The sequence below is a fragment of the Callionymus lyra genome, chromosome 12 (genome assembly GCF_982586985.1).
Source record: "Callionymus lyra chromosome 12, fCalLyr1.hap1.1, whole genome shotgun sequence".
NCBI classification, from domain to species: Eukaryota; Metazoa; Chordata; class Actinopteri; order Syngnathiformes; family Callionymidae; genus Callionymus; species Callionymus lyra.
In genome coordinates, this window is record NC_141829.1 from 11444807 (window position 1) to 11461404 (window position 16598).

The window sequence follows — 16598 nt, forward strand, 5'->3', positions numbered from 1 at the left end:
GACGATCATTTTAATGATTTATTTGACATTATATGCTGTACAATCAAAACAAGGCAAAGATTTCTATAACTTAACATACTATTGTGCATGATTATACACAAATATTCCCTACTTCTCCCCAAATATAATGACCTACAAGACACTATAATCCAGACAAATCAAGATAAGGTTTGTTATCGATGATCAGTGTTAGTCAAAAACTAAAGATACAAAACTGAATCCAGATCATTTTCAGCAGCAGATATGTTTCGCTACAGTTCGGGTTCAGTCATGAAAAGTGATCCGGGATTCCTCGCGAGGCTGAGATGTTGAGCGGGCGACACAAGGTCCAGATGCCATGAAGGGAAAAAAGGGGGGGTAGGTGATCATGTTGACGTAGATGCTGCACTCGCCTGTCACACCCCGGCAGCCTTGAAAGAGCTGATCAGTCAAGGTGGGAAATTCCCTGCTGCTCATCCCAGAATTCCACAGGAGCCAAGATATTGACACGTGAATATCCCAGTGTTGCCTTTCACCTCCTGGTGTGAGCTTTGGAGGTTAAAAGTTCGTAAAAAGGCGCAGAAGATGTGAAGAGTGTGTTTGAACCAGCAGGTTGTTTCGTGAGGTTGACCGAGGAATGAGGCGTCAGATTTTGCCCGGCAACCTCGACGGCTCGCAGTCGCAGCTTCCCTCCAGAGAGTCGTGGAAATATGATCTTTGATTGAAACGCAGCTCGAAACCTCAAGGTTAATCTGACTCTTCAGATCCATTCATCCTGATTTCAGTTTGTAATAAGAAAGTTATTGACTGATGACCGTCAACAAAACCTTCGATAACCTTCGCAACTTACTTGAACAAATAATGTTGTTTTTTTACTATTAATTAACGATTCCAGTTATTGACATTATTTTAAATATATCTTATATAATATAATGAATTATGAGGCGATATATTAATATCGCATTTCTCATTAATTACATAGATTATATATTTATTTTATTGTCGACATTCTTAGACAAAAAGAAACATTTTGTGTTTTTCCGTTTTAAGAAAAACGTTTTCTTTCGGTCAGTGTTTTTCCACGAATATACATATATATAAATATATATATATATTGAATTAAACTATTTTATCGTAAGTTTGTGACACTTCTGGAAAAAATATGGTTCATTATTAACAGTAAATTGATTTTGCGACACTTTCGCTAGCTAGCTAGTTAGCTAGCTTGCTAATTAGCTAGTTGCTAATCGGCTAGCTAGCTAGCTTGCTAATTAGCCAGCAGCTTCCACATCATAGCCAATAGAGGTCTAGTTTGGCACCTGCGCTCTGGCTCAGGAACACCTCTGGAATAGTGGAATACTGGAATATCTTCTCCTGACATATTTTGGACACAATATTTACCCATGATTCCCACATTGTAGCTAGATGCTAACAGTGAATATCAGCATCTAATGTTGCTAATTGGAACAATAAAGTTGTTTATACAAGAGCGATACCCAATAAGAAAATGATTAAAAATGATTATTTTTCCTTTTCCTACTATAAAGGGACTTTTATTGTGAAAATGTATTCTAGTGGCATCAGCGAGCCGGAGGACAAACTGTACGATAATAGATCTTCGTGACAAATCACAAGATTTTAGATCTTGTCTCGAGGATGAAAGAAACACTAACCTTCGAATACAAAGAAGTCATGAGAGTTTCCTTCTGTGTCATGTGTCATCACTTTTTTGTTTTTTGTGTGTTTCAGGCACTGGACAACATGCTGGACGTAAAAATCTGCTGCAGTATTTGAGGAATTTGTTTGGTATCCAAGGCAACGAAGGATCGTCCTGCAGGAAGAGTCTTTTGTAATCTGGGATGAAAGACAAAAGGAGATGTGGTGTGAAACTCTGGAGTGCAGCAACAAACCGACACAAATAGAAGTGGTCTGTGATGAAGGAGGGGGGCCCCCCGGGTTCAGCTGGACCGTGTCCCTCATTTGCATAAACCCACCACCTCAAACCCGGCTCTTTGTGAACTCTTACGCAACTTCCTCGTCTATTTCTGTTTTTCTAACGGCTGCGACCACAGACCAGAGGACGCTTGAAGGTCACGAGGATGAAACACTTACATAAGATGATCGAATCAATGGATTCATGTTGGATTTAATTATTCCATTGACTTTCAAAAACACTTCATAACTTGTTTTCTCGACATGAATCAACAGCGTCTCAATAAAAACTCAATATAGGATTAATATTGTTTATTCGTTATTATTTATATTTTTAAAAATCACTTACCTACTTAAATTACATGGATTAACAAATATATATTAAACAAATAGTTAAGAGCGTCAGTTATTTCATTTAATTGAACATTTGTTTTATTCCATTTTTATTAAATGTTCTCTTATTAACTTTCAACAACTTTTAAACTAGTAAAATAGCAAATAACTACTTTAACTGGCTTTAAAAAGCAAACGATTATCTCGATTAATAAGATAATGTGATTATTTTGTACATTATCAAATGTCTATCATTTTATGAATAGTTTAACAATTTAATTGATTAATGTTTCACATTCAAACATGTATTTGATTAAATATAAATACAAGGTCACTAAACTGAATTTCACTCTTTTTTAGAAAAGCATATTTTGTAAATACTTTATACATATTTCAATGTTAACTGATGCCCAGTCGCTACATTAAAATGAACAAAGATTTTTGTCTATAACTCTAAAAGGAACAGATTTCTCTGAAAATAATCCCAACCCTTAGTCGACAAGAGAGTGAGTAGATAATAAGTGAAGTTTGAATTTTGGGAGAACAAACACTTAAGTTTCACGAGTTAATTCTTCAAACCACTTTTCTGTCTCAACATATCTTCCTTTCATTTCCCTCACCTTTCCGCCTGGTCGCCCAGAGATCCGATGAAGATGGCGAAGGCGTGAACCTGCGGGTCAGAGGTCAAGACCTGGGCGAAACGTTCGGGCCTGATCCCGTATCGCTCCAGGTTGGCGTCGCTCAGGACGACCACGAAATGCTCGTCGGCCTCCTCGCGTCCCAACTCCTTGATGCTGTGCTCGGTGCCCTCCAGGGTGAAGTCGCCGCTCATGCAGAACTGAGAGTGAGCGTGCATCGTCTACGAGAGAGAGGAGGACAGAAGATGAGGAGAGGAGAGATGAGAGGACAGGAAGAGGAAGAAAAAGATGTAATCAGGAGAGGACAGGGAGATAAAACATAGATGGGAAGGTGAGAAAAAGACATGATGAGGAGAGGAAAGGACAAGGTAATGAAGATGAGAGAGGTGAGAAAAAGACATGACGAGTAGAGGACAGGAGGATGAGGGAGGTGAGAAAAAGACATGATGAAGAGAGGACAGGAAGAGGGAAGGAAGATAATGAGGGTGAGAAAAAGACAAGATGCGGAGAGGACAGGAGGAGAGAAGGAAGATGAGGGAGGTAAGAAAAAGACAGGATGAGGAGAGGACAGGAGGAGAGAAGGAAGATGAGGGAGGTGAGAAAAAGACATGATGAGGAGATGACAGGGAGAGAGAAGGAAGATCAGGGAGGTGAGAAAAATACATGATGAAGAGATGACAGGAAGAGAGAAGGATAAGGGAGGTAAGAAAAAGACAGGATGAGGAGAGGACAGGAAGAGAGAAGGATAAGGGAGGTAAGAAAAAGACAGGATGAGGAGAGGACAGGAAGAGAGAAGGATAAGGGAGGTAAGAAAAAGACAGGATGAGGAGAGGACAGGAAGAGAGAAGGATAAGGGAGGGAAGGAAAATACATGATGAGGAGAGGAAAGGAAGAGGGAATGAAGACGAGGGAGGTGAGAAAAAGACAGGATCAGGAGAGGACAGGAAGAGGGAAGTAAGATGAGGGAGGTGAGAAAAAGAGATGATGAGGAGAGGACAGGAAGAGGGAAGTAAGATGAGGGAGGTGAGAAAAAGAGATGATGAGGAGAGGACAGGAAGAGGGAAGGAAGATAAGGAGGGTGAGAAAAAGACACGATGAGGTAAAGACAATAAGATGAAGGAGAAAAAGTAAGAAGACAAAAAGTGAAGAATAAAGAGAATAAAAGAGGAAAAAAAGTGGGAAGAAAGTGACAATATTGGACGAGAGAAGGACAAAGAAGAAAAAGTCAGAGGAGGACATGACAGATAAAAGATAAAGAAGAAGAGGATGAAATGATCTCTTGAAAAGATGGAACGAACACATGTTTAAAAGACTCGATACCTTCAGAACTTTGAGTCTCTGCTTGTCGTTCTGAGGAACCTTGTCGGCTCGAACCAGTTCGATGTCGAAGCCGTCGCCAGAGTGACCAATGATGTCGTACTGGAGGAGAGAAGAAGGAGTCGTTGGTGGAGCCGTTTTCACCAGAAGAAAAGGAAGATTCCATTTCAGGAAAAAGAGGGACGACAAGATGAGGACGGAGTGAGAAAAGAGGAGAAAGAGAGGATGTGGAGAAAATGTTTGTTTTCAAGTCACACGGTTGTAAATATAGTAGCAACGGTAGCACAACATGTCACAGCAGCGTTCAGAACATTCTAACACGCGTGACATGAGGTCATAGAAGCTCCGTGACTGAAGTGTTGCACAACATGTAAGAGAGTTCCCCTCATGAAGGTGTGATCATGACCTACAGCAGGATGTCTTCAGCTCCGGCTCCAGTACCTGTGGTGCTGCACATGCCTGCCATACATCACTTACATAACATCCTCTCAACAACAAGCTGCTGTTATAGTTGTTGTTGTTGAAGTCTGGCAGTGAAACACCAAGCTGCCTCCAGCTATCAGGGCCCCTGATGATGTCATCTCTGTGAGACACGTGAAGTGTCATCTCTGTGAGACACGTGAAGTGTCATCTCTGTGAGACACGTGAAGTGTCGTGCCATCATTTATTTATTTTTACAAGACGGATGACATGTGATGAGGAAGGTGTGTTTGTGCTGATGTCAGCAGATCTTCGGTGTCAGAGAGGGGTCACGAAGATTCAGATTTTCTGGCTCCAGGGGGACATTTTAAATGTATTTATGATCAGGGAAGAGTTGATTCTCAGGACCATGAAAATAAAATACCATCATGTATTTCTAAAGAAGATCATGGCGGTTATTGGCATTTAAGTATTATTATGAATAGTTTAATTAAATAGTTTCAATATTGATTGGCTGATTTTTATTAACTAAAATAATAAAAAAAAAAAAAAAATTCAAAATCACTGTTACATTTTTAACACGGTTTTTATACCAATTCCAAAAATAAAAAAAATCGAAGTTAAATATTGTTTAATTCATAGCCTTTTAAATTCAATATAAAAATACAACAGCGATGCCAGACTAAATCAAAAGAGCGCAGATTGAACTTTCAGCCAATCAGGCGACGCGTAGACGATCATGTGACGACATCGAAGCGCTCCTGCGTCAAATCTATTCTAACTAAAGATTTTGATATTGATTGATTGAGTTTTATATTGAACGTCAAAAAAGACTTGAATTCGGAATATTTATTTTTGAATAATTGAAATTCGAATTTTAAACTTTGCATCAAAATTATAACAATTGATTTAATAAAATGATTAATCAAAACCAATTCGACCTTTTAGTATGAAAATATTCAATTAAATTGTTAAATGAAAGAAAAACAACATTTCAATAAAACAAAAAACCTTTTGGTCAAATCTTGCCAATCAATGAATTTCAGTAACAATACTAGTGTACAGATAATAAGCGATAATAAGATAAGGAACAGAGATTATAGTCAACAATGAAATAGAGACTATTAGAAGTTGAATAAAGAAGAACAAAAACTGAGATAATTAAAATAAACTGTAACACAAAGAAAAAAGCATTTTATAAATTAAGACTCATTACTTCCTGTTTGGCATATATTTAGTTTGGCCCTGTGACTCAAGACTGCTCAAGCATTTTGGCCCCTTGTTTCATTGAGTTTTACTTCTGCTTCTGTTTTCATCTTAGTATTTATAAAATGAATGAATAACCAAATTGATCATATTTTTCAACTATATTCAACGATACTGGACTTTTACTATTGACTGATTCCTCATTTTAATTTATTAAAGCCTTTAATTAAAAAAAAAAAACGAAACAGTTCTTGGACTTAAAACGAGACTAATATTACTTTAAGCAAAGTTTTAAGTGAGAATAATGAATTAAAAATGTACGACAATATGATCACTTTCAGGCTCATTCTCTTTGATTATCTCACCCCCTCTCATTGAACTCATCACAGGCCCTACATGCTAGCTTCAATGCTTGAAGGTTGTTGTTGAGGTTGCTTTCAGAAAAGTGAAGTTAAAGAAATGGAGACAGACATTGAGTCTGACCTTGAACTTGTGCTCGTAGCTTTCCAGCGCCTCCATCACCATGCACACGGCCTCCATGGAGCGCTCCAGCCTGCCGTCCACGCCGTTGAAGCGGTACATGCTCCCCGACACGTCGGCCAGAACCCGCAAACGCTTGGGCTTCTGCTGGGGACTGCCCGGCTGAACGTGGAACACACATCATCTGTAGTTTAATCTCGACGACCGGGTCAGTTATTTGTGTTCATTTGTGTTATTTGTGGAACTGAAATCATAAGAGCTGGGGCTAAAATTAGGAGGAATAACAAGTGTATGTATGTTTGGTGGTCAGTGTTTTGGAAATAAGTGTAGTGATAATCTCACACACACATCTCAGGAATGTGACGGGTCAGAGTGTGTGGTCGTGTTGGAGGGCGTGGCACCGAAACACCCAGAAAACAAAAGAAAAAACAAGCACCTCGGGCTCCTGCTCTCCTCTCCGTTTATAAATAGACTTCTCTCCGGTCAGCCCGTCGATGATCTTGGCGTCGTCCAGCTCCCCGAGCGCCTGGTTCTTCAGCCACTGTCTCTCCTTCCCTTTGGCCTGAGGAGTCACACAAGTCATGTTTCTAAACTTATCAGAAGAACATTTCGACATCTCCTGAAAGTGTGACCCAACACTTCCTCAAACGTTCACCCATGATGTCATGTGACTTCCGGTCATTCGGTGACAGTCACTCATACGGTGATAACTTAATATTCCTGTATAAAGCCGCATTTCTTGGAAGAAACTTTCTGAACGCCTGCGTGGAAATGACTGAATAGAAAGGAAGGATAACAATGGGAGGAACCGAGAAGTCACTCATCAAGTATCTGATCCAAACATGTTATTGTTATTGTCCCCGATCTTCATCTCCACGCGTGTCATAAACCCTCAAACAATAGCCAGGACTCTGAGTGACGGTTTTTAAACTGTGTACAGAGGACTACAGAATTATTCAAGGAAAGGACAGATATTTTTAAGTCTCTGCCTACGTTTGAAAATGACCAGCTTACAAATTTGGAATTTATGGCAAAAATATTAAAATAAATAAATATGTGATTTAAAATGTGCTTAGTATATACTTTATTGAATATTGTTTTGATTGTTTAAGCGCTTTGTGACCCTGGTCTGGAAAACCGCTATATAAATACAAATGACTTACTTACTTAAAGTAAAGTTAACAGCAGGTGTTGAGAGAAAAACACATCAATGTAAATCTAGATAATTTTATTTGAACCTATTAGCAGAAAAAAGCTTTAAAAAGCATGTAGACAAATCTAACTTTTTAATTTTTTCTCCAGTACTTAATCATTTATATAATATGTAATATAAATACTGAGGTAAAAAGTGTAATGTTTAATATTTTTTAATATTAATATTACATTTTAATATTTCATTTAATTTTTTTGTGATTCAACAATCATCACAATTAAGAATATTCTTTTTTAAATAAATTAGCAAATATAAAACCAAAACTATACAAATATAGAAGAGATGAACTAAAAACTACAGTATGTATTGTACATTTAATATGTTTTCCCTAATTCTGTATTTTAAAAACTCAGTAAATATAATGTGAGAAATTATAAATAGCCAAAAAACATACTGTATAAAGACAAGTATAGATTTTTTGTTTATTTAAAAAAGTAGAAGAACACAAACATATCATTAAATTGCAATAATATACATATATATTTTCTTAAATTTAGTGTGTACAGTGTTATCTCAGGGTCAAGGTGACCCAAAGGCCCAGAGACACCAAGTCACCTGAGAGAACACAGTTAAGAAAAGGCTTAAAAAGGTTTTAAGGGACATTGATCAAGTTGACGGCAGGATTCTCTTTACAAATTAATAAAATAATTTTCACTGTGGAAGGAAACTGGAGTGCCCGGAGTAAACCTTTAATCTCCAGTTTACATGATAATATCTCACATTTCCTTAAGGAAAGGGTTTAAACAAGTACCAATAAAAGTGTTTACACTCTATATCTGATCTAATCCATATAATAAATGTCAATACTTGTAATGTATTAAAACGATGCGTGACAACATCGGTCCAGTGGTGAGAGAAGCAGCTGTTCTATCTGGCAGCTCAGATGTTTGTTGACGGATGGAATGCGGGGTTCCCCTCTAGGGACACTAATCCTGACAAATACAATACACTTTTCTTAGAATCACTCCTCAGGTATGATTAAAATAACACGCCTGTGCCTGGTCACGCCTGCTCCGATTCGCCTCCTTCATTTTGTTTTTTTTACGGGGGGGAAAAAAGACGCCCGAGGCGACGACGACAAACACAAACAAAGCCGACAGCAAACACCTGGATAGGAAAACACAAACAGCATGTGACCTCCACACCTGGACGAATGGAGTCGCTGCTCTGTAATCTGTGATCCTCGCCGGTCACGTGACCCGACGCCGCCGCCACCCTCTCTGTGGCAGGAGCTCAAAAACGAAGAGAGGAAAGTGTCTGACAAACGAGAAGAGACGGACACAATGGGGGGTCACGGGAGTAGAACCCCCTTCCCGACGCCGGACCAATGGGAGCGGCCCGGAGTGGACAGCGCCCCCTTCTCTTCCCCGACAACAAAGATGATCTCAGGTCAAAGTATTTGGTGGCGTCACATGGCGGATCGGATTTTGAGGCTGTCGCCTTTTGGGAGGTTAAAAATAGTCCGGCACATTTGATCCGTTGTTCCAAAATATGATTTATGTCTTTTAGGTGATCCCCGGACTTAAGCGTGTCGGCGAGTGAAGATCTTTTGGTGACGCGTCTGTTGCTTTGACACGAGAGAGAAGCATGACCACGACTGACACCTCTGGCTTCATGTCACAACGCCAACTTCTATCCTGGTTTATTGAGCATGCTAAGCATAGCTAGCACACATGCTAATGGAAGCTAGCTGTATTAGCGCTGTATTTCTGCATTTAGATTGGAATAATAATCTTATTACTACTGTAGCTACTGTTTATTACTATGCTATTATTATTATTATTATTATTATTATTATTATTATCTTCCTTTAAATTTTAAACATGTTTGTTCATAAAAATACAATGTGATGATAAAACACAATTTAAGGTTATATTAACATGAAATTATTATTTTCTAACACGACTAACATGTAGAAATAGAAATAAATAACATTTAGGGTCAACTAATGTGTTGATTTAAGTGGTTCTTTAATAGATGTTGGACTCTATTGTACTCATCAGTGTGTGTTTGTACAAAACCCTCTTTTCATGGAAATCTTCACATTAGAAAATGATTTTAAGATCCGCCCACTAAAAAAAATACTTTGTTTCTCTGGAGATTAAATCTTGTTTACAATAACCACGCCCACTCTGCTGTGATTGGTCAATCATCAAGGATTGTCCCTTGCCGTCATCAATCCCGGAAGTCCCTACATCCAAGGTACTCACCATTATTACGTCATAATAGACTCCACTCTCGTAACCTCTTGTTCGCCCAGATTTCAGACGAAGTTTATAAAGTAACAAGTTCAAAACATGGTCATGATGAGGGTCGTACTGCATCTTGGAGAGGAAGACTTTAATATTTGAAACATGAGAGTAAGGAGAGTTGGAGTTTTTACATTTGTTGGTATTTAAAAATGTTTCAAAATATGTATAAGAAACAATTCTAAATAACATTTTAAACAATGGCTAGTCATAATATCTGAGTAAAAACTGCATTTAAGAATATTTATTGAACGTATTTGACACAAGACTTTTCCACACTAAGGACACGAACAAAACTGGGTCAGAAATAGAAACTGGGACCAATATCTGGACTAAAATTGGGTAGGAGACCGAAAGCAAAAACTGTTATGAAACACATTTTAATTTTGAGTTGAAATCTAATTTACCTGTAAATTGTCCAAGATGATGCGCAGCAACTGCACTTGTCTCCTGACCGCGCTGGAAAATCGTTCGTAGGTGTTTGCGTCGTACTCGCTCATGTCGATCTCCCTTAACCTGAGTGAGGAGAATAAAGATTGTTGGTTTTGTCTTCAAATATTCTGACAACATTACTTGTGGTGACATTTGTACATCCACAGAAGAAAACTTACATGGAAAAATAATCTGTATTAATTGAAAAGATCATTCAAAATATTAAACATTTACAAAAAAAGATCATACGAATAAACATTTTATCGTGAAACTGGCTTTGTGATGTATTCTGCAGGAAAACCGGTCTGCATAAACGGAAGAGAAAAGATTTGTGGGTCAGAATATAAAGTGAAATTCCATTCGTTGTCTGGAAAACAGAGGATTTGAACAGTATCTTTGAAGCAGCAGATGAAAAAGGTGGAAGTGCATTGAAAGATGTTTGTAACCAGCAGTTTTTATTAAGAAAGCTAGGTTTTGTTTTTATTTCTTTTACAACACAATAGAACCAACAAGTGTGTTATGACTATTTAATTCTACTCAGATACTTAAATCCATCAAAGAACCGTCTCCAGGTGTTAAACCCATACTCGTGTTTGAATGTGTCAACCAGGTGCTCGAATCTACCACCAGACCGTGACCCAATCGAGGGCAGACTTAAAAAAAACGTTTGAAAGTTTTGTCTCGTTTTTACTCTGCTTGTGTTCGTGCTGCAGAGCCGTCACGCTCGGGTTGATGTTTACACTGTGTTTGCATCTGCCGTGCCATCAGAAGAAACTCACCACGATAACCCGGAGAATGTCAGGAACTTTGACTCACATGCAACAATGACATGCAAAAAAAAAAAGATGATTTCGATACGTTTAGTTTCCTAAGAGAAAATCTTTCATGCCATGTGGTTTGTATGTATGATCAATATAATCTAAATCTTATACTCATATATTTTGCTTTTCTAAGGCTCTGTGTCTGACATATTATATAAACATTTCAAAAGCATGATAATGATTTAGTGCAGCTATAACAACTCCTTTTAACAAGCTAACTTGAAAATCACACTTGCTAATGAATTAGCTTTGTTAGCAAACAGCATGATAGCTTTGAAACTTTAAATGGTACTTTATAAACTAGCTTTATTTAGCATGAGAGCTATTTAACATAACATGGTGCAATTCAAATCTATTATAAGTTTATATGGTACTCTATAAGCTAGTTTTAGTTAGCATGATAGCTTTATACAAGTAGATTCTTCCCAAGTAAGCTATCTTTTATTTAGCATGACAGTTCTGATGCATGACATGATGCTTTTGGAAAGTAGCTGAAGTTAGCATGACACTCTGTTATCAATACATCGTGCTCTTATAAGCCAGCTTTAGCTAGCATGATGGCTCTGTATTATTAACTGGTGCTCCTATAAGCTAACGTAAGTTAGCATGATAGTTCTGTAATATTACCTGGTGCTCTTAGAAGCTAGGTTTAGCTAGCGTGATAGCTCTGTTATATTACCTGGTGCTCTTAGAAGCTAGGTTTAGTTAGCATGGTAGTTCTGTAATAGTACATGGTGCTCTTAGAAGCTAGGTTTAGTTAGCATTATAGCTCTGTAATATAACCTGGTGCTCTTTTAAGATAGTTTTAGTTAGCATTATAGCTCTGTAATATAACCTGGTGCTCTTTTAAGATAGTGTTAGTTAGCATTATAGCTCTGTAATATAAGCTGGTGCTCGTATAAGATAGCTTTAGTAAGCATGATAGTTCTGTAATATAACCTGGTGCCATTATAAGCTAGCTTTAGTTGACGCACTGAAAGTATGTACATTTCGAAACAATTTGAGATAACAAAAATTGATTTACTTTCCTTTTAAAAACCTCAGAGTCAAGTCACATTAAGAAACATTGTGATTGTTGTATGTTGTCGTCAGTGCTGTCAGTGCCTCTGTTTTTACTCCAGATGACCATGTGTCATGAGCCTCAGACTCAGAGAGACTTCCTGCACACATTTGTAGCGTCCTGTGGCCACATTGCTATTTCCTCTAAATTCCTGAACTCACCGTAAATACAAACGACTCAGAGGAAGGAGAGCGAGGGAGAATCTAAGTTAAGCATCTACCATTAGAAGCAGGAGGTAAAGCACTAACTAGTATCTTGTAGCTCTTTGTGCAAATCTTGAGAGGTAACAAGTCAGAGATAAGTCTTCTCTTCTACTGCTTCACCTTCATGACCCAGAAAGAACAACAGTTGACTTTTGCAGAAAGAGCAGCTGGTGTATTGGCAAGTGTGTGCATGAGCAGGTGGGCGTTCAAATACTGAAGCATACCTGAGCCTGTTTTTGCTTGTGTGTGTATGTGTGTGTGTGTGTGTGTATGTCAGGTGCATCAAGTTTGAAGTCAGGATGGCAGTTTGCTCGATGCTTTGAGCTAAATAAATACTAGATTGCAAAGGAATGACAGTGCGAGGGGAAAATCACTGTCGAGTCCATTAGCGTGGCATCTACTGACCTGGATCTCCAGCGTGTAGCTACAAGATCACACCAGGTAGTAAAGATGTCACTCCGAGGTCCAATCGTACCAAATGATGCAATGAATCACAATTTCCACCTTTTTTCACATCTTAACTCATTTTATGTTTTTTAGAAAAGACATGTAAATAAAACTTTTCCAAATAAAAATGAATCACAATTTCCAACTTTTTTTTCACATCTTAACTCATTTTATGTTTTTTATAAAAGACATGTAAATAAAACTTTTCCAGTTGAATTTGAATCAAAATTTAATCAATTGAAAAAAACAATTTGCATTACTATGATTTTCTTTTTCTTGATCTAGCTGGTGATATTATGGATGTATTTCCTTTACACTAATTTACAAGTTATTTAAAAGGTATTTTTTCTAATAATAAATGTATATATTCATTTTATTTGATTTTTTTTAACAAATGTATCATATTAAACTTATCAATAACACACATTCATGATCGTATACAATATTTTAAATCAAAATACCACTATATTTATATGATTAAAACTTATATATTGTATTTTTCTTCCCTCTCGCTTTTTTCTTATTGTTTTTTCTTCAAAGTCTCTTTTTTCTTCATAATGTATTTCACCAAAATTCCTTCTTCTTTATCTTACCTTATGGTTGAAACCCGACAAGCTTATTTACTTATAAAAGTATTGACAAACAAGTCTTAACTAGTTAGCATCAGAGTAAATAGATACTTGAAAAGGACCAATTAAGTGAAGACAGAGAGACATTCCATATAGTCGAGCCTGTGAAAGAGATTCTCTCAGAATCCTTCACGCTGATTCAAAATACATGTCAACACTCGCTGATTAAAACTTCTCTAAAAGAAGAACATCCCTCTACCTTTCTTTGAAGGCCTTCTCTGCCATCTCCCGAGCTGCTCTCTGGACATGTTCAGGAACTGCATCCTTCTCCGCCTGAGACACCTGGTGGACCTTGTGTCCCGCGTCCAGACGGTATGGACCCCCTTTACCCCCCAGACCGGCCGTGTCTCTCCCGCCTGCAGGACACATCGTGATCAGTGGTCGTAACAACAGAACTGAATCCGTCTCACCTGTTCCACCGGCCCACTGGTTCCCGCCGACGTGAGGATCGTTTTTGAGATCCGTCTTTCCGTGTTTTGGTGCCGTGACGTCCAGACCGCTCTCCTTCTGGACGGTGATCTGCAAAGAGAGATTAACGATCATCAATTTAGAAAAGAAAACTATGCGAAACAACTCACAGAACTGAAGTGAAGATGAAAAGTCTTCAGGTAAAACCATGGCCATGTTTCTTATACATTTATCTTTTTTTTTTATCTCTTTTTTTTCCAACACTATTTTACATTGTATATCCTCCTTATTCCCACTTTAACTTTGACAAAATGTGTTATTTAGAATCAGGAAAGCTTTATTTTTATTTATTTAATTATTATTATTATTAAATATGACTTGTGTTATAACTTTCTAACGTGAAATAATGATTCTACAACTTTCTGTGCCTTGCTCTTGAACACATTGACAACCAGCAACCTTTGTTATTCATTTCTGAGCCCTGTGGGGACAAACATCTTTATGAGATTTAAAGTCTTGCTTAAGGGCACGTGAACTTTACAAGGACTGAAACCTGAAACCTCAGCAACCAAACAGTTCTTTGTTTTTCTTTTTTTACTTAATTCATGTCAAACATCTAATTAATTATTTACAGCAGTTCTTTTCAGTACTAAAATCATTTTAAATTTCACATTTCTGTGGATTTTTCTTTACATTTAACGCTAAATCATGAGAACAAACTCATGTTTTTACTGATAATAATTATAATATAATAAGTGTTTTTATTTATTAAATTGAAACCTAAGTTCCTGTGCTATCGCAGTAACGTCCTAGTTCGACGCTGGGACAGTTGGACAGTGTCTTATCTGGACCCGGCAGTGACCCGGCCGAGGTGGACCTCTCCTCCCTCGGCGCTGACCTCGCCTCAAACCGAAACTGAGCCTCTCACACCTACAAGTGTGGTGTCAGCACAGCTCTATTTAGGGCGGATGAAGAGGGTCAGTCGGAGATAGGGACCAGATATGGGTCAGTGTGGGAACAAGAGAGAGCCAAGTGGACGCAAGTGTTCCAAGTGACGCCTCTTGAATGTTGCAGATGAATGGTAGATTGTCTTCTTTTCTTGAATAATGATCTGGTTTACTTTTGAAATATATCTAATAAACAATAATAGTATAAGAGGAAAACCTTATTAAACTAAAACATTTGAAAATGAGTAAGTATTGAATTACTATTCAAAGCAAAAATGCATGGAAACAGTTAAAATGATGGCATAAAGAAGAAAGACTGATGTGAAAATGTTGAATAGAACTACTAAGTAGTAGTAATAGCAGAAAAAGTAGTAGTAGAAGTAGAATAAGTAGTAGTAGTGGGAGTAGAAAAAGTAGTATGAGTAGAAGTAGAAAAAGTAGTAGTAGAAGTAGAATAAGTAGTAGTAGTGGGAGTAGAAGAAGTAGTAGAAGTAGAAGTAGAAAAAGTAGTAGTAGAAGTAGAATAAGTAGTAGTAGTGGGAGAAGAAAAAGTAGTAGGAGTAGAAGTAGAAAAAGTAGTAGTAGAAGTAGAATAAGTAGTAGTAGTGGGAGTAGAATAAGTAGTAGAAGTAGAAAAAGTAGTAGTAGAAGTATTAGAAGTAGAATAAGTAGTAGTAGTGGGAGTAGAATAAGATCTAGTAGAAGTAGTAAAAGTAGTAATAGAAGTAGAATAAGTAGTAGTAGTGGGAGTAGAACAAGATGTAGGAGTAGTAGTAGAAAAAGTAGTAGTAGAAGTAGAATAAGTAGTAGTAGTGGGAGTAGAAGAAGTAGTAGAAGTAGAAGTAGAAAAAGTAGTAGTAGAATAAGTAGTAGAAGTAGAAAAAGTAGTAGTAGAAGTATTAGAAGTAGAATAAGTACCAGTAGTGAGAGTAGAATAAGATCTAGTAGAAGTAGAAAACGTAGTAATAGAAGTATTAGAAGTAGAATAAGTACTAGTAGTGGGAGTAGAACAAGATGTAGGAGTAGAAGTAGAAAAAGTAGAAGTAGAAGTAGAATAAGTAGTAGTAGTGGGAGTAGAAGAAGTAGTAGAAGTAGAAAAAGTAGTAGAAGTAGAAAAAGTAGTAGTAGAAGTATTAGAAGTAGAATAAGTAGTAGTAGTGGGAGTAGAATAAGATCTAGTAGAAGTAGAAAAAGTAGTAATAGAAGTATTAGAAGTAGAATAAGTAGTAGTAGTGGGAGTAGAACAAGATGTAGGAGTAGAAGTAGAAAAAGTAGTAGTAGTAGTAGAATAAGTAGGGGGAGTAGTAATAGAACTAGTAGTGGGGGACAATGTGAGGCCGCAACATTTTATTTTGAATATTAAAAGGAGGAGGAACCAGTCCTCTTTTTACTCCGTAAGAAAGAACAGACATTGTTCACATCTAATAATTATGTGTTAAAATATTTAACATAACAAAACAAAACTATTGCAATCCTTCAATGGGAATTCTTGAATAACTTGAATAAATAAAATAAAAAGTCAACTATTTGTAGGTCTCCTTTAGCAGCACATGACATGACTTTTATATAATATATAATAATATTACATTAATTACGCTATCATGGATGTTAGCATAAGCTAAAGATACGCTCCTGATAATTCGTTAGCATATTTAGCTAGCATGTTCAAGCCACACGTGCAACATGAACAAGAATAAAAAAGATTTCAGTTACAAACATGGTGACAGGATGTGGTTCAATGTGTTACCGTCAACAAACGAGGATTTAAACTCACAAATATTCACTCAGTTGCTTCCTGCGGCTGCAAATCAACATTTCAATGAAGGATTAGCATCCAGTGTGTATTTAGGTGTGTGTGTGTGTGAGCTGGGAGCCATACATATG

At 37.3% G+C, this 16598-nt stretch overlaps 1 protein-coding gene across 1 annotated transcript in view; it reads right to left on the bottom strand.

The window, feature by feature from the left end:
• Positions 1–16598, bottom strand: part of vwa8 (von Willebrand factor A domain containing 8) — a 55276-nt gene continuing 38678 nt past the window's right edge. Inside the window, exons 38-45 of the mRNA XM_087803980.1 lie at positions 13770–13878; positions 13559–13715; positions 10175–10283; positions 6742–6867; positions 6309–6467; positions 4203–4301; positions 2865–3103; positions 1–1833 (exon numbers count right to left, since the gene is read on the bottom strand). Of these exons, the coding sequence (XP_087660106.1) occupies positions 1725–1833; positions 2865–3103; positions 4203–4301; positions 6309–6467; positions 6742–6867; positions 10175–10283; positions 13559–13715; positions 13770–13878 (1107 nt within the window). The 3' untranslated portion in view covers positions 1–1724. The remainder of the gene's footprint in view (positions 1834–2864; positions 3104–4202; positions 4302–6308; positions 6468–6741; positions 6868–10174; positions 10284–13558; positions 13716–13769; positions 13879–16598) is intronic.